At 48.1% G+C, this 18,730-nt stretch overlaps 1 protein-coding gene across 1 annotated transcript in view; it reads left to right on the top strand.

The window, feature by feature from the left end:
• The first annotated feature begins 917 nt into the window (after nucleotides 1-917).
• The window catches only part of klhl30 (kelch-like family member 30), a 43,658-nt gene continuing 25,845 nt past the window's right edge, over nucleotides 918-18,730 (top strand). Inside the window, exons 1-2 of the mRNA XM_070883328.1 lie at nucleotides 918-1,073; nucleotides 2,318-3,147. Of these exons, the coding sequence (XP_070739429.1) occupies nucleotides 2,374-3,147 (774 nt within the window). The 5' untranslated portion in view covers nucleotides 918-1,073; nucleotides 2,318-2,373. The remainder of the gene's footprint in view (nucleotides 1,074-2,317; nucleotides 3,148-18,730) is intronic.

Here is an 18,730-nt window from a genome sequence, read left to right as displayed (position 1 = left end):
TCCCCCACCCCCACTATCCCTCCCCATCCTCCGCACCCCCATTCCCCCTCACTCCACCATCCATCCACCCCCCTCCCCAGTTCCTCCAATTTAAAATTCTCATCCTCATGTTTAATTCCCTTCATGGCCATGCCTGCCCCTCTCTCTGTAAGCTCCTCTAGCCCTACACCACCATTCCCCGAACTCCCCGTGCCTCTGACCCTGACTCTTTGTGAATCCCCCCTCCTTCTGGCTGACCAAAGCTGGCCGTGCCTACCGCCCTCTCGACCCCACACTCCGGAAATCCATCATTAAATCCCTCTTCCTCTCCCCACCTCCCTCAGGTCCTTGAAGAGCCTCTGTAACAGCCTCCTTTTCAACCAAACCTTTGGTCATTCCTCCGAAGATCTCCTCAAAAGCAAAATACTGCGGATGCTGGAAATCTGAATTAAAAACGGAAAATGCTAACATCTCCTCCATTGGCTCAGCGTTGGTTTGTTTCTGATTACTGTGAAGTGTCTACGCTAAGATGCCATACAAATGTAAGTTGTTGTTTGCTGATGATTGTCTGCCCTGAGTTAGTTGGTGTCCCAGGGCTCCTGTTACTCATGGCTATCCAGCGACAGGAGTGTATGAGTGTGAGTGTGGACTGAGCATAGATTAAGGTTGACTGTGATGCCCCCATTGTTGAATGCCATCACTGTCTGGCCTTGCACTGGCAGAATGGTCACTTCGATCCCCACTGCCTGCAGGACTGGAGCCCAAGCTGGCAAAGTAAAGCTATGTTTAGGTCTCTTCGCAATATGGATTTAAATGAGTGGCCTGGGGCTATTTGCTAGTGTTAAATGATATGCTTTGACTGCAGTGTTGCTTTAAGAACAGGTGGCAGGTCGGGAAGGCAGCTAGCCAGGGCAGTGCTCTGTCCCCAGAGAGGATAAATATAGCAGGAGCAGGAGCACCACAGTGTATGTGAAGACACACAGTACCCACGCCAGCCTCCACAGCTCCTCTACAAGTTGTTTTAAGTCAAGTCTCAAAGAGGAATTCATGCAAATGTGTTTTTAAAATTACAAGGAGCCAATCGAAGAGCTGGGGTAAGTTTGAGGCATTTATGCTCAGAGGGAGGGAGAGGGGAGGATTTGGAAAAGGTAAAAGCTGGACTCCTTCAACAGCTAGAGATCTCAAAGAAAAACACAGCTGACCATTACTGGAGCCGAGGATTTAGGAAGTGACGCTAGCCATTGCTGTAGTGTGATGATAGGTGCTGAGTGTGAGCAGCCGGTTATAGTCAGCGACCATCTAGGCCCAAGTGTTGTGCGGGGCGTTCCCCTTCCCCTGCCCTTCACGATCCACTTTCCATCGACTGTATTTGTTTTCTTTATAATATGCTGTCTATCATGCCGTTGCTGTGAGTTAGGACGGTCCGTGAGACAGGACGTTCCCTGAGACGGGACGTTCTGTGAGACAGGAATCTCCCTGAGACGGGACGTTCCCTGAGACGGGACGTTCCGTGAGCTAGCCTGCTACTGTGACAGGATACTCATTAGCCGGCCATTCTATAACAGGCAAATTTTTAAGTGCCACTCTGAAACATGCCATTGCAACTGGTCACTCTGGTGCCATCTACCTTCTAGTCCATCTGCACATGCCCATTCTTCATGTGTGGTCTCACACAGTTCATGGTTACAGTTATTTAACTGTGTGAAGCATCACATCTGTAGTCACCCAGCATGCATTGTCTAACTGGAGTCACTGGGCAGTTATCGTGAGCAGGAACCCTGGCTGATTTGCCTCTCCAGCTTGTGAATGTTGAGGCTAACTATAAAATAAAGACCTTTCTATCGTGCTTTTCATGACCTCAGGACATCCCAAACTGCTTTGCTGCCAATAAAAATGCTTTTGAAGTGTAGTCACTGTTGTAATGTAGTAAACGTAGCAGTAAATTTGCACACAGCAAGCTCCCACAAACAGCAATGTGATAACGACCAGATAAATCTGTTTTAATGATGTTAGTTGAGGCATAAATATGGGCCATATCCTTCGAAATAGTGCAATGGGATCTTTTTCACTGAAATGGAGTGTCAGCAAGGATTATGTGCTTAAGTACCTGTAGTGGGACTTGAACCAGCAACCTTCTGACCCAGAGGTGAGCGTGCTGTCCATAGCTGACACTACTGTAGTGCCCCAAATGCTGCTCCAGCTCAAATCAGCCAACTGAGGACAGACCAGAAATGGAGCCTGGTGCCTCTGCTCAGCTGCCCTACCAATAGCCCAATCTGGGAGCAGAGTCCCCATCCTGAATCTGTATAGTAACGTTCACTTCTCTGCTTTGGTTCAGGGTCAGCTTTGCAAACGTTGCAATGAATCGCTGAAAGCGTGGGACTTCCCAAGACCATGGTGCGGAACGTGGACGACCTTGACTTCTGCCTCCCCTCCCACCCCCAGAGCATGCTGGAGGGGCTGAGATCGCTGAGGTCCAACCCCAGGCTCTCCGACGTCACTCTCCTGGTGGGCGGCCGCGAATTCCCCTGTCACCGCAGCGTCCTGGCCCTTTGCAGCGTCTACTTCCACGCCATGTTCACCGGAGACTTCGTCGAGAGCATCGCGGCGCGGGTGGAGCTCAAGGAGGTTGAGCCCGCGGTGATGGAGACGCTGATAGACTTTGCTTACACGGGCAAGCTGACCATCAACCAGCAGAACGTGGAGTCCCTGACACAGACCTCCAACCTGCTGCAGTTCAGCAGCGTCCAGAAGGTGTGCAGTCGCTACCTCCAGCAACAGATCAACCCCTCCAACTGCCTGGGGATCTATGAGTTTGGAGAGCTGTACGGCTGCCCGGAGGTCATTGCCAAAGCCCGCTCCTTCCTCCTGGAGAACTTCGAAGCGGTGTCCCAAAGCGAGGAGTTCCTGCTGCTGGACAGCGAGCGGCTCCTGGGGTATCTTGGCGCGGAGCTGCTGCAGGTCCAGGAGGAGGAGAGCCTGGTCCAGGCCCTCCTGAGGTGGATCCGATACAATGAGGCAGAGAGGAGTTGCTTTCTTCCTGAGCTCTTTGAGCTGGTTCACCTGCCATTGCTGTCAGTGGAATATCTGAGAGACCAACTCTTGCCCGACAAACTCATCCAGGAGTGCGAACACTGCAGACAACGGATTGAGGGATTCCACAACAAGGTATGGGGGGTAGTGAGCATTGTGCCATTCGATCCAATTATCGATTGATTAATGCTGAATAACTGTTGATTAAACCTGAAAAGAGCAGCAGCTCCAAGACAGACTGCTTTAAATATAGAATAATGGACTATTCCAACGCTCTGCTGACCTGCCTGCCATATTCCACCCTCCATAAACTTAAGGTCATCTGAAACTTTACGACCCATATCCTAACTCGCACCAAGTCCCAGTCACCCATCACCCTGTGCTCGCTGACCTACATTGGCTACCGGTACAGCAATGTCTCAATTTTAAAATAATCATCCTTGTTTTCAAAGCCCTCCATGGCCTTGCTCCTCCCTATCTCTATAACCACCTCCAGCCCCACAACCCTCTGAGATAAGGACATATGTAAGATATAGGAGCAGGAGTAGGCCATTTGGCCCTGGAGCCTGCTCCACCATTCAATAAGATCCTGGCTGATCTGATCTTGGCTTCAACTCCACATTCCTGCCCACTCCCCATAACCCTTGTCTCCCCTATTGTTCAAAAATCAGTCTATCTCCACCTTAAATATATTCAATGACCCAGCCTCTACAGCTCCTGGAAGTAGAGAATTCCAAAGATTCCTGACCCTCTGAGAGAAGAAATTTCTCCTCTTCTCCGTTTTAAATGGGCAACGCCTTATTCCAAAACTATGCCTCCTAGTTTTAGATCCCCCCACGAGGGGAAACATCCTCTCTGCATTTATCTTGTTGAGCCCCCTCATAATCTTATACATTTCAATAAGATCACCTCTCATTCTTCTAACCTCCAATGAATATAGGCCCAACCTGCTCATCCTTTCTTCATAAGACAACCCCTTCATCTCAGGAATCAACCCAGTGAATCTTCTTTGAACTTCCTCCAATGCAAGTATATCCCTCTTTAAATAAGGAGACCAAAACTGTACGCAGTACTCCAGGTGTGACCTCACCAATACCCTGTACAGTTGTAGCAGGACTTCCCTACTTTTATACTCCACCCTCCTTGCAATAAAGGCCAACATTCCATTTGTCTTCCTAATTACTTGCTGTACCTGCATAATAACTTTTTGTGTTTCATGTACAAGGACCCCTAAATCCCTCTGCACTGCAGCATTTTGTAATCTCTCTCCATTTAAATAATAATTTGCTTTTTTATTTTTCCTCCAAAGTGAATAACCTCACATTTTCCCACATTATACTCCATCTGCCAAATTGTTGCCCATTCACTCAGCCTATCTACATCCCTTTGCAGATTCTTTGGGTTCTCTTCATAACTTACTTTCCCACATACCTTTGTATCATCAGAAAATTTGGCTACTTTACACTCGGTCCCTTCATCCAAGTCATTAATATAAATTGTAAATAGTTGAGGCCCCACCATTGATCCCTGTGGCACCCCACTAGTTAGTTTACCAACCTGAAAATGACTCATTTATCCCGACACTATTTTCTGTTAGTTAGCCAATCAACTATCCATGCTAATATATTACCCCCAACCCTGTGAACTTTTATCTTGTGCAGTAACCTTTTATGTGACAACTTATCGAATGCCTTCTGGAAATCCAAATACACCACATTCACTGATTCCCCCTCATCCACCCTGCTCGTTATATCCTCAAAGAATTCTAGCGAAGTTTTCAAACATGATTTCCCTTTCATAAAACCATGCTGACTCTGCCTGACTGTATTATGATTTTCCAAATGTCCTGCTACTACTACCTCAAAAATGGACTCCTGCATTTTCCCAATGATAAATGTTAGGCTAACTGGTCTATAGTTTCCTGCGTTTTGTCTCCCTCCTTTCTTAAGTAGGGGCATTATGTTTGTAGTTTTCCAATCCGCTGGGACCTCCCCAGAATCCAGGGAATTTTGGTAGATTACAACCAATGCATTCACTATCTCTGCAGCCACCTCTTTTAAGACCCTAGGATGCAGACCATCAGGTCCAGGGGACTTGTCCATCTTTAGTCCCATTAGTTTGCCTAGTACTTTTTCTCTAGTGTTAGTGATTGTTTAAAGTTCCCCCTTCCATATAGCCCCTTGATTATCTATTATTGGGATGCTTTTAGTGTCTTCTACCGTGAAGACCGATACAAAATATTTGTTCAAAGTCTCTGCCATTTCCCTGTTCCCCAGTATTAATTCCCCAGTCTCGTCCTCTAAGGGACCAATGTTTACTTTAGCTACTCTCTTCCTTTTTATATACCCGTAGAAGCTCTTGCTGTCAGTTTTTATATTTCATGCTAGTTTACTCTCATAATCTATCTTCTCTCTAATATTTTTTTAGTCGTTCTTTGCTGGTTTCTAAATATCTCCCACTCCTCCAGCCTACCACTAATCTTTGCAACATTGTGTGCCTTTGTTTTCAATTTGATACCATCCTTAACTTCCTTAGTTAGCCACGGGTGGTTCATCCTTCTCTTAAAGTCTTTCTTTCTCACTGGAATATATCTTTGCTGGGAGTTATGAAATATCTTCTTAAATGTCTGCCACTGCTTATCTACGATCTTACCCTTTAATATATTTTCCCAGTCCATTTTAGCCAACTCTGTTTTCATACCTTTGTAATTACCTTTATTTAAGTTCAGGAACTAATTTGAGACCTAAGCTTCTAACCCTCAAACTGAATTTGAAATTCTAACATGCTATGATCACTCTTCGCTAGAGGATCCTTTACTCTGAGATTATTAATTAATCCTGTCTCATTACACGTTACCCGATCTAAAATAACCTCTTCCTGGTTAGTTCCACAAACCATCCCGAATACACTTCCTCAAGACTACCTTTGCCAATTTGATTCGTCCAATCTATATGAAGATTAAAATCACCCATGAATATTGCAGTACCTTTCTTACAAGCCCTCATTATTTCTTGTTTTATACCCTGTCCGACAGTGTAGCTACTGTGACGGGGCCTATAGACCACTCCCACCAGTGACTTCTTTCCCTTATTATTTCTTATCTCCACCCAAACTGATTCTACATTTTGATCTTCTGAGCCAATATTATCTCACTGATCTCATCCTTTATCAACAGATCTGCCCCACCTCCTTTTCCTTTCTGTCTGTCCTTCCGAAATGTCAAATACTCCTGAATATTCAGTTCCCAACCTTGGTCACCTTGCAACCACGTCTCGTAATGGCTATTTACCCATTTATTTCTATTTGTGCCGTGAACTCATCTATCTTGTTATGAATGCTGCGTGCATTCAGATAAAGAGCTTTTAATTTTGTCTTTTAACCTTTGTTCTCTACTCTGACCCCACTTTTTGATGCACTCTGTCCCTTCCTGTCATACTCTGGTTATCATTACCCCCATCGCTACCCTGCACTATTGCCTTCTCCTTTCTCTTTGACTTTTAAAATTTCCGCTCACCTGCATCTCCACCCCACCACTATTTAGTTTAAAGCCCTGTCTACAGCCTTAGTTAGTCAATTCGCCAGGACCAAAGTCCCAGCATGGTTCAAGTGGAGCCCGTCCCAACAGAACAGCTCCCTCTTACTGGTGCCAGTGCCCCATGAATCGAAATCTCTGCGCTCCTCTAATTCTGGCCTCTTGCGCATCCCTGATTTTTATCTCTCCACCATTGGTGGTCGTGCCTTCAGCTGCCTAAGCCTTAAGCTTTGGAATTCCCTCCTCCAACCTCTCTGCCTCTCTCTCCTCCCCTAAGATGCTCCTTATAACCTACCTCATCTGCCCTAATATCTCTTTATGTGGTTCGGTGTCAAATTTTATTTTGATAACATTCCTGTGAAGTGCCTTGGGACGATTTACTACATTTAAGGTGCTATATAAATGCAAATCATTGTTGTTATTGGATCATCATCATCATAGGCAGTCCCTCAAAATCGAGGAAGACTTGCTTCCACTCTAAAAGTGAGTTCTCAGGTGGCTGTACTGTCCAATGTGGGAATTACAATCTCTGTCACAGGTGGGGCAGACAGTGGTTGAAGGAAAGGGTGGGTGGGGACCCTGGTTTGCCGCACACTCCTTCCGCTGCCTGTGCTTGGTTTCTGTATGCTCTCGGCGACGAGACTCGAGGTGCTCAGCGCCCTCCCAGATGCTCTTCCTCCACTTTGGGCGGTCTTGGGCCAGGGATACCCAGGTGCCGGTGGGGATGTCACACTTTATCAAGGAGGCTTTGAGGGTGTTCTTGAAGCGTTTCTTCTGCCCATAGGGGCTTGCCTGCCATGTAGGAATTCTGAGTGCTTGCTTTGGGAGTCTTGTGTCGGGCATGCGGACGATGTGGTCGAGTGTGGTCAGTGCTTCGATCCTGGGGATGTTGGCCTGAGCAAGAACACTGACGTTGGTGCGTCGATCCTCCCAGTGGATTTGCAGGATCTTGCGGAGGCAGTACTGGTGGTACTTCTCCAGCGCTTTGAGGTGTCTGCTGTATATAGTCCACGTCTCTGAGCCATATAGGAGGGCGGGTATCACTACTGTCCTGTAGCCCATAAGCTTGGTGCCAGATTTGAGGTCTTGGTCTTCAAACATTCTCTTCCTCAGGCGACCGAAGGCTGCACTGACCAACCACCTCCAGTGTTATTGGATACCTGGGAGTGAGTTATAAGCTGGAATCTAATCGAGGGCTTCAGATGGTTTATAGAATAATGGATATCCAGCAGTGAGTTATAGGCTATGAAATTAAATTGAGGGGTTCAGATGGTTTATGTAATACAGGTACCAACAGATACCTGGGAGTGAGTTGCAGGCTGGAATCTAACCAAAGCATGGATACTGGAGTTAGTTATGGCCTGGAATCTAATCAGTCTAATCGAGTCTTGATGGCAAAGCTAAGCTACTCAAGTTTTGCTCTGATAGCTTTTGATGTCACCTTAATGACAACATTTGATTTCTTCCTGCAATTACTCCCTGCTGTCTGTGCCTTTATATTATATGGTTTGAATTGATGAGTAACTTTATACTGTTTTGGATCTTTAGTGTCATATGAGAGGGAGGAAAGAACAGTTTGTGCTATTAAATTATAATGAATATTGTGTAACATGCTGGAGGTTTCTTGAAATCATATATGTGTGCACAACACATGACTGGCTGGAAGGTTATGTGGAAAAATCATTAGACTAATCTGGAGAGCACAGTGTAATACACATGCAACCACCAGCTCGAGCAAAACCATGCAAAAAGAGAGCTGGAGTTAGAGCCAGCTGTGACTCAGTGGGTAACACTCGCGCCTCTGAGTCAGAAGGCTGTGGGTTCAAGTTCTACTCCAGGGTCTTAAGCACATAAATCTAGGCTGACACTGCAGTGCTGAGGGAGCCCTGCACTGTTGGAGGTGCTGTCTTTTGGATGAGACATTCAACTGAGGCCCCATCTGCTCTCTCAGGTGGATGTAAAAGATCCCATGGCACTATTTTTTAGAAGAGCAGGGGAGTTATCCCCGGTGTCCTAACCAATATTTATCCCTCAATCAACATAACAAAAACAGATTATCTGGTCATTATCACATTGCTGTTTGTGGGAGTTTGCTCTGCATAAACTGGCTGCCGCGTTTCCTACATTACAACAGTGACTACACTCCAAAAGTACTTCATTGGTTGTAAAGCGCTTTGAGACGTCCGGTGGTCATGAAAGGCGCTATATAAATCCAAGTCTTTCTTTCTGTCGTGTATTCAACTGTTATTGTAATCCATGTATAAACTGACGGTGAGAACACTGACCACTAGGTGGTAAACTTGTGGGAGACACACCTAACCTGGATTTCAGGTATGAAAGGGGAAGCTCCACCCATCTTCTCCACTTCAGTGCTGGAATAAAGGTTACTGGTCACAGAGTGACCTTCTCTCTAGTATGGGCCTCGTGTGCATTTGTACTGTATAATAAGGACATATTACTTTCCATAAAGGCTGGATTTTCTGCCACTATTCAATTTTGGGTGGAATAGCCGTAGAGAAGAGACAAAATTGTGTGATACTCGCCACTACCTCAAAACCGCCTCACCCGCCTGACCTGAGATCCCCTCCTCCCATCTCTGCTGGAACCACCTGTCTGCTAGATGCAAATTGTAAAGTCCTGTCCCCTCAGTACAGATTCACACAAGGCATGTAGTGAAGTCAAGATCACTCTGGACCTGCACCTTTATTTCACAGCTCTGGAATGCTGCACTTGCCTGAGACCTGTGCTTATATACCTGTCTCTTGCAAGTGCACCCCTAGTGGTAAGGTATGCTGGTGGTTACAGGTCATATCTTATTACAGTCATGTATAGCATGTTGGGATACAGTTATATATAATAATGTAAGATACATGACATCACCTTCCCCCAAGGTCTTATTGTCCTTTTATAAGTTCAGTCTCTCAGGTGGTCTACGCTCTCGCGTGGAGCGTCTGAGTTGTGGTTCAGTTATTTGCCTTGGTGTCTGTTTTTCTTTGGGTGTGGTTGCTGGTATCTCGCCTGGGCTGTCTGTTTTGATTGGTGTGATTGTTGTTGACTCGCCTGGGCTGTCTGTTGGGATTGCCCTTAGGTTGTTCCCTCTGTCTGTCCACCAGGTGTGGTGCGAGTTCCACATTGTAGTCTGCCTCTGGTTCCGCAGTGCTGTTGGTAAATCTGCTTTTGACTTGGTCTACATGCCTCCGGCAGGTTTTGCCATTGTCCATTTGTACTACCAGTAGCCTGTTTTCTTCCTTGCCCGTTACTGTCCCTGCAAGCCATTTGGGACCCCTGCCATAGTTTAGGACAAACACTTTGTCCCCTATCTCATTCCATCTCCCCCTCGAATTTCTGTCATGGTACTCAGTCAGCTTACGGCGCTTTGCCTCAACGATTTTGTGCATGTCTGGGAGGATTAATGAGAGCCTTGTTTTTAAAGTCCTTTTCATCAACAGTTGCGCGGGGGGGATCCCAGTCAGTGAATGCAGACAAGATCTGTATGCCAACAGCAGTCGCGACAGGCGACCCTGCAGCGTGGGACCTTGGATTTTAAGCATGCCTTGTATAATGATTTGCACTGCTCTCTCCGCCTGGCCGTTGGAGGCCGGCTTGAACGGTGCCATCTTGACGTGATTTATGCCTTGGTCAATTATAACGTCTTGGAATTCTGCGCTGGTGAAGCACGGACCATTGTCACTGACTAATATGTCAGGGATTCCCTGTGTTGCAAACATGGTTGCGAGGCTCTCCACAGTGGTGGAGGTTGTGCTCGAGTTTAAAATGGTGCATTCGATCCACTTTGAAAATGCATCTACAACTACAAGAAACATTTTGCCCATGAATGGGCCTGCATAGTCTACGTGCACCCGCGACCACGGTTTGGTAGGCCAGAGCCAGGGGCTCAGTTGAGCCTCCCTGGGGGCATTGCTGAGTTGGGCACAAATGGTGCACCTTCAGACGCAGAGCTCCAATACCAGGCCACCAGACGTGGGATCTGGCTCTGGCCTTCATGAGAACGATCCCTAGGTGCTCGCGGTTGAGCTCCCGGACAAATGCCTCTCTGCCTCGCAGAGGCATGACTACTCGGCTGCCCCACATCAGGCAGTCTGCTTGTAGTGATAGCTCATGCATGCGCCTGTGAAAGGGTTTTAATTCCTCGGGGCAGGCATCGCGAGCCTCTGCCCAGTCACCGGTTAGGACACATCTTTCTACTAAGGAAAACGTGGGGTCGCTAGCCGTCCAGGCTCTGATTTGGCGAGCCGTCATGGGCGAACCTGTGGACTCAAAGGCATTGATTGCCATGACTATCTCACAGTCCTGTTCGTCAGACCCTTCCGTGGTCGCCAGGGGTAGCCTGCTGAGCGCGTCGGCACAGTTTTCTGTGCCTTATGGTATAGTCGTAGGACGCCAGCATGAGTGCCCACCGTTGAATTCGCGCCGAGGCATTGACGTTTATTGCCTTGCTCTCGGATAGGAGGGACGTGAGGGGCTTTTGGTCGGTTTCTAATGCGAACTTGGCCCCGAAAAGGTATTGGTGCATCTTTTTCACACCGTACACACATGCGAGCGCCTCCTTCTCTACCATTCCGTACCCGCGCTCCGCCCGCGAAAGTGACCTGGAGGTATAAGCTATGGGTTGTAATTTGCCCGCACTATTGACATGTTGCAACACGCACCCGGCCCCATACGCTGACGCATCGCATGTGAGAACTAGCTTTTTACCTGGATCAAAGAAAGTCAAAACACTGTTGGGACATAGAAGGTTGCGTGCCTTATTGAAGGCGCGTTCCTTTGCGTCCCCCCAAAACCAATCGCACCCCTTCCTGAGTAGCACGTGGAGAGACTCCAGCAGCGTGCTTAAGTTCTGCATAAAGTTCCCAAAGTAATTGAGTAGCCCGAGAAAGGCGCGCAGTTCTGAGACATTCCGGGGCCTGGCTGCCAGGCGAATTGCTTCTGTTTTGGACTCTGTTGGGCGGATTCCATCAGTGGCAATCCTTCTGCCCAAAAATTCAACCTCGGGTGCGAGAAACAGGCACTTGGATTTCTTGACTCGTAGGCCTACCCGATCCAACCGCTTTAGTACTTCCTCCAAATTACGGAGATGGGAGTCGGTATCCCTGCCCATGATAAGTATGTCGTCTTGAAATACAACCGTCCCCGGGATGGACTTGAGCAGACTTTCCATGTTGTGCTGGAATATGGCAGCTGCCGACCTGATGCCGAATGGGCATCGATTGTACATGAAAAGGCCTCAATGTGTGTTGATGGTGGTGAGTAGCTTGGATTCCTCGGTCAATTCTTGCGTCATATACGCAGATGTGAGGTCTAATTTTGAGAAAAGTTTATCTCCAGCCAGTGTGGCAAATAAGTCCTCCGCTCTGGGCAACGGGTACTGGTCCTGTCGGGAGACTCTGTTTATGGTAGATTTGTAGTCCCCACAGATTCATACGGATCCATCAGGCTTCATGACTGGGACGATGGGACTTGCCCAGTCGCTAAATTCCACAGGTGATATAATACCTTCCCGCAGAAGCCTGTCTAGTTTGTGTTCAATCTTTTCCCTCATCACATAGGGTACAGCTCTGGCCTTGTGATGGACCGGTCTAGCATCCTGTGTGATGTAGATGTTGACTTTGGCCGCTTTGAAAGTGCCCGCACCTGGCTGAAAGAGATGTTCAAATTACTTTATAACTGTTGAGCAGGAGGTCCGTTCCTCTAATGACATGGCATGGACATCATCCCATTTCCAGTTTAGTTTTGCCAGCCAGCTTCTCCCCAGCAGTGCTGGGCGGTCTCCAGGGACAATCCACAGGGGAAGTCGGTTCACTGTCCCTTTGTGTGTGACAGAGAGCATGGCGCTGCCGAGGACTGGTACGATTTCTTTGGTTTAGGTCCTTAGTTTGGTGTTGACCCTTGTGAGTTTTGGTCTGTCTCTTTTATGGCCACAGTTGTTCAAATTGTTGAGTGCCCATGACTCGCTCCTGTATCCAGCTCCATGTTGAGAGATATCCCGTTGAGTAGGACCCTCATCATTATTGGAGGCGTCCTGTCGTAGGAGCAGTGGCCATTGACCGTGTTGACCCGCTGTACATCGGTGTCCCGGGTACTGTCCCCACCGTCTTCTGGTCCGCTTTCCGACCCATCCGATTCGTATACCAGCCGAGCTGCTGTTTCTTTGCACATGCGGGCCAAATGCCCTGTATATTCACAGTTCCTGCAAACAGCTTGCTGAAATCGACATTCCCTTGATGAGTGCCCACCCCCACACCTCCAGCACAGACTGCTTGCAAAGAATGAGCTGCGTCTGGCTGATCTCTCTTGAGCTTCTCTCAGTTTGTAGTTGATTGCTCACATTGTGGGTTGATGAGGTGTGAACGGCCATTCCTGTGGCCCTTGATGGCTTCTGTTGCCACTGCTTGCTGTCGAAAGCCTGTTCTGCCGGGTTTGTCTGTGTGTGGGGGTAGCAGCTTTTCTAATGCTGTGAACTCCTTGTTCCATTATTTCGTTAGCTGTCGTACCTGCATTGTAAATGAATCTCGTTTCTTCTTCCCCTACCAAGAATGTCTGTGCAACCAGTGCTGCTGCCTCTATGATGAGGTTCTTGGTCTCTATGAGCTTTCGGAATATGCCTGCGTGGCCTATTCCTTCAATGAATAAGTCTCTCAGCATTTCTCTCCTCAGTTCATCGGAGAACTCACATAAACTAGCCAACCTCCGAAGTTCCGCCACGAAGTCGGGTATGCTCTGGCCCACACAGCGTCTGTAGTTGTAGAACTTGTGTCTGGCCATGTGTAGGCTGCTCACTGGCTTCAGGTGGTCTCTTACCAGTGTGCTCAATTCTTCAAATGACTTGCTTGCTGGTTTCTCAGGTGCCAACAGATCCTTCATTAAAGCGTATGTTTTCGAGCCACAGCTGGTCAAGAGATGGGCTCTTCTCTTGTCTGCCGTATCGTCACCTAACCAGTCTTTGGTTACAAAGCTTTGCTGGAGCCTTTCTATAAAGTCCTCCCAATTGTCTCCCGCATTGTACTTTTCATCTGATCCGTTGTTCGCTATTCTGTGGATTCTGTAATCCCGTAACACATCGCCACAGTAAAGTCCTGTCCCCTAAGTACAGATTCACACGAGGCATGTAGTGAAGTCAAGGTCACTCTGGACTTGCACCTTTATTTCACAGCTCTGGAATGCTGCACTTGCCTGAGACTTGTGCTTATATACCTGTCTCTTGCAAGTGCACCCCCGGTGGTAATGTATGCTGGTGGTTACAGGTCATATCTTATTACAGTCATGTATAGCATGTTGGGATACAGCTATATATAATAATGTAAGATACATGACACAAATGATGGGGGAAGGGGCCAGGTTACCGCAACATTTCCCTCCTGTCTGTCACTGATTCCTGGTCACTGGGACTGCCAGGTCAACCATGCCAGTAGGCCCGGAATAGTGGTGGGAAAAGACCCACATACACCAAATGGAGAGAGAGGGCTCAATAGGAGGCTCCTCACCCTCTGATTGCTTAACTGCTCAAGGCCTCAAGTCTTGGCTGAGACCTCAGTCATTGTGCTGGACCAATCTTTAGGAACCCTGTTGGCTCTTCAATGTTGCTTTCCACTTCTTCTAGTGGTACAGTCCTGTAATGATATATTTGATCATCGAGGATGTCACCCCAAAACCCAATACTGTCCCCAACTGATGTCCACTCACTTTCTAATAGGAGTCACTGGACAGCGATAGGAGCTCGAACCCTGGCCCTCCCTAACCCAAAGATACTTGATACAAATTGTAGAATCACGACTGCTGCCCAGCTGAATTCAACTAACTCAGCACAGACCAGTGCTGAAGCCTAGGGCCTTCAAGGCTGCACAGTTTACTACTACCCTGGGAGGTGGGGGCCATGGTGGTGGTGGTGCTTTCTACTACTAGACCATTGGTGGGGCCAAGGATTTTTCATTGAAGTATCTATAGAGGCCTGTATGTGTGGCATGAGCTTTCAGTAAGAAGCTTATTTTGCATTCTTTCAATTTTAGAAGAGTAAAAAGCAGTTAAAGAGCACGATAATATTCTAACTGGTTAAAGTGCTGATAAAATAAAGATAAAATAGTTGAAATATTGAGGAGGGGAAGATGAACCTGCTGTCCAGTTTTTGCTCTACACACGTGCCTGGAATTTTCCTTGGAGTCCAGTGGAAGATTGGCAGAAACTCCGGACAAATCACGTAAATGGAGTTTTTGCCAATCTTCGAAGTTACCGGGCCAGACAGGAGAACCCCTGAGGGAATTCCTGCTGCCAGTCTCCCAGAGAATTTTCAAATCAGTGCGCAACGTACTTGGTAAGTTAAGAGGACTGAGTATTTACCGATCTCCTAGTGTTCTCTTGTGTTTCCCCACTTCCTTCGCTCCACCATTGGCGGCCTTGCCTATAGCTGTGTAGGCTCCAGCTCTGGAATTCCCTCCCTAAACCTCTCCACCTCTCCACCTCTCTTCTTTTAAAATGCTCATTAAAACCTCCCTCTTTGACCAAGCTTTTGGTCACCTGTCCTAACGTCTCCTTCTTTGGCTCAGTGTCAATTTGTGAAGCGCCTTGGGATGTTCTACTGTGTTAAAATTGCTATATGAATGCAAGTTGTTTTTCTGAAGGAGACCAGAGATTAAATATTTGGGGCTAAAATTGCATGTCCGTTTCCAGTGTCACTACAACCTCGGGTTAATGGCCACTGAAAATGGTCGAAGCGTTAGAGGAAAAAAATTCATGCTGGAGACTAAGGATTTGTAGCCCAGCACTAACTCACCGTGCAACATCCTCCTGGTGGCGTTAGTCCCAGCACCAGAGGCAAGGTTGCTGTCCACAAGTGGTGCTCCATCTTCTAACAGCCTCTGGAGGCAATGAGTTCACTAGGCATTATGGGACATTAAATGGGTAATGCATTAAAAGGGCAACGCCTTCTGACCTAATAAAAATTCAGTTTTCATCCTCCTGTTCTGCACCCCCCGTTAGCACCTCCGGGGGGCACTAATGGAGCGCGAACGTGTTTTTGCCTGGGGAGGGGCACTACCGGCTCCCGCGGAAGATAGCGTGGCTGGAAAACAGTAGCGTTCCGTCCTCACCAGTAGCGCCCCGGACTACTTCGCCTCCACCGATGACGTCATCGCCGTGTGCGGCGACCCCTTTTCGCCCCGTGTGATCCCTTTCTGCCCACAGCGAAAATTCCCCAGCGAGTCGCATCCTGGGCCGGTCACCCACCATGGGGCGAACCTTAAAGGGGAGCTGTGCTGTGCCTCACGCCGCCATCTTTGTTTATCCCCCCATTACGGGGTGGGCCGTTCGTTGTTCCTTTTGCGGGGTCTGGGCCGTGATCGTGCAGCCCAGCATTCTGTCTCAGCACGGCATCCCCAAGCCCTGGTGGCCCAGTGGGGGCCTTCAAAGAGCCTGCAGAGTTTGCAGCGTCCCTCTCCTTTAATGGAAAGGGGAGGGGCATTGAAACACGTCAGCGCTGCGTAGCGCCCTCGAACCCACCCGCATAGCGCCCTCGAACCCGCCCGCGTAGCGCTCCTGAACCCGCCCGCGTAGCGCCCTCGAACCCGCCCGCGTAGCGCCCTCGAACCCGCCCGCATAGCGCTCCTGAATCCGCCCGCGTAGCGCCCTCGAACCCGCCCGCGTAGCGCTCCTGAACCCGCCTGTGTAGTGCCCTCGAACCCGCCTGTGTAGTGCCCTCGAACCCGCCCGCATAGCGCCCTCGAACCCGCCCGTGTAGCGCTCCGGAACCCGCCCGCGTAGCGCCTTCAAACCCGCCCGCGTAGCGCTCCTGAACCCGCCCGTGTAGTGCCCTCGAACCCGCCCACGTAGCGCCTCGAACCTGCCCCAAAGGGACGTGGAGTGTGGGACTTCAGTGCCCAGCGCAAGAAGTCTCACCTCACCTCGATTACCACCTCCAAACGGGCCGGAACCAAATTTCAACCGCACTGTCTTTTAAAAAAAATTAACATTAAAAAGAAATCGCAAATGGGAGTCTTCGGCTCTCTAGGCTGAATTCCCTTGCTCATAAAAAGCAGCCAGTATGGGTTTGATAAGCAACGATCCTGCTTCAAAAATCTTGAGGATGCTACAAGTAGACAGTGGAACTCAGAAGGTTATTGAGGATGCTCCACATGATAGACCACTAATCAAACCAAACGTAACTGGATTCTAGGGTAGAAAATAATCCTGAGTAAGGACTTGATCAAACATTGCAAAACAAAAGTCAGGAATTTCCGCGGAATTATCCCTGCTCCGCTACCGTAGCTTCACCGGGAGTGTAGCGAAAATCCCATTATGCGCATAACTTGGATTTCGGCCCAACTTTTGGTGAAGCTATGCTGCGAAAGCAGGAGCAGGACTAAGGAAGTTACTGGCAAAAGAGTATTTGTGAGCCATAGGCACCGCTATTTACAGGTAGGTGGGGAGGGAGCGGGGGAGCAATGTTTGCTGGAGGGAAATCCCAGGGATGCAGAGGTCCTGATGACTTTAACTGCAGGATCTCATTATCATTTTTTACTCCGTGTCCCATCCAGTAGCCGGCCAGATTGATAGGCTGACCGGTTGCCGGGCAGGAAAGCCAGCGGCAGAAGGCCACAGCTGGGGCCCATTGGGGTCTATCCCCAGCAACCAGGAGAGATCTGGGGCTGATGGGGAGAGGTCGGACCGGCAATTGGGAGGGAGGGAGGGGGGGGATTGGGAGAGAGCGCGGGTTTGGAGTGAGGGGTGGGGGGAGGAGGGGTGAGGCCTATCGCAGAAGAAGATTTGCTTCATGGGTCGGGGGGGGGGCACTCCTGCTCCTCCTGGGCCACAAACCGTGCTATAAAAAGTACTTACCTGCTGGCTCCGGCTAATTCTGCCTCTCCTTAAATGCTGCGTCTCCCGAACCCCGGGAAATCCGTGCAGGAGTGGAGCCTCATTTAAATACAGGCAATTCTTGATTATCCGTACACTAATCTAACGGAGAACCCGCTGCAACAGCATTTTTAAAAACTGTCGCGCATGTGAATATCTCGATAATCTCAATCACACATAAATTGACTCAGGCTTCCACATCTTTCCCACTTCGCAACTGACACAGGCATTAAATAACTGTGAAAATCTCCATCACTTCAACTAGCAAGCACATATAAATTGAAGCAGATGTGGACTACTTTCTCACTTTGCAACTTCACACATTGAAAGCAGTTTAAGCAGTCGGGTACGAAAGGTATTGTGCATTCAGCAGATGTTAGAAATTATAAAGAAGTATGAAGCTGGCAGGAGTGTGCGTATCTTGATGAAGGAATATGACGTTGGATCATCAACAATTTACGGTATCAAGAAGCAAAAGAAAGATCTTGAAAGATTCACCGATGCTTCTGAATCTCCCGTGAAGATAATGGCCCGCAAGAATTTGCGAAAGTCGAAGCTTGCCAAATTAGACCAAGTGCTTCATGAATGGTTTGCTTTGAAGCGGTCTGAAGGTGTGGCAACTTATCGGCATAGTCACCAATAAAGACAAATCTGACGAAGAGATGAGCGATTCAGACACTGAGATTGAAGAAAAAGAAAAAAAAGCTTGGACACATGCTGAAGAAGCAATGAAATTTGTCCTAGGTTCCTTTTGAGGAGAATTCTCATTTCACTTCTCACGAGTTTCTGCAAACTCATATCATCCACAACATTTTAATGAAGAAGAAAATGAATTCATTTAAACAAGTAGATATAAGATCGCTTTTAAAAAAAAAAATCAAGCACACTTTTAACACTTAACTCTTTTAACATAATATAATTTATAATTTTGAGACGATATGAATCCATTGTCATGTATTTTATTACGTTCACGCTATGATAACACGAACTAAGTCTTCGTGGTTGGTTCTATCACCGTCAAATTTCAGCTCTGAGACGTGCACGCGCCCTAGCGGCAAAATCATTTACCCGGAATAGCCTAATCCCCGAGGGACCCGGATAATCGAGAGTTGCCTGTATTATAATTGTGGGATCCACCGAGGAGGTGTTTGGGCAGGTCGGTGAGGAGGTCCTGAGGTAAGGGCAGTGGTGGCGAGGCGAACGGCGGCAAGGCGAGTCCCGTGATCGGTGGGTCCATACTCCGGAACATTTTACGGATTCCAGACGACCCTGCCACCGATCGGTCCGGATTCCGGAACTCTGGATTCTCAATGCTGCACCTGT

The sequence above is a fragment of the Pristiophorus japonicus genome, chromosome 6 (assembly GCF_044704955.1).
Source record: "Pristiophorus japonicus isolate sPriJap1 chromosome 6, sPriJap1.hap1, whole genome shotgun sequence".
Taxonomy (NCBI): Eukaryota; Metazoa; Chordata; class Chondrichthyes; family Pristiophoridae; genus Pristiophorus; species Pristiophorus japonicus.
This window is presented reverse-complemented; position numbering and strand designations above follow the sequence as displayed.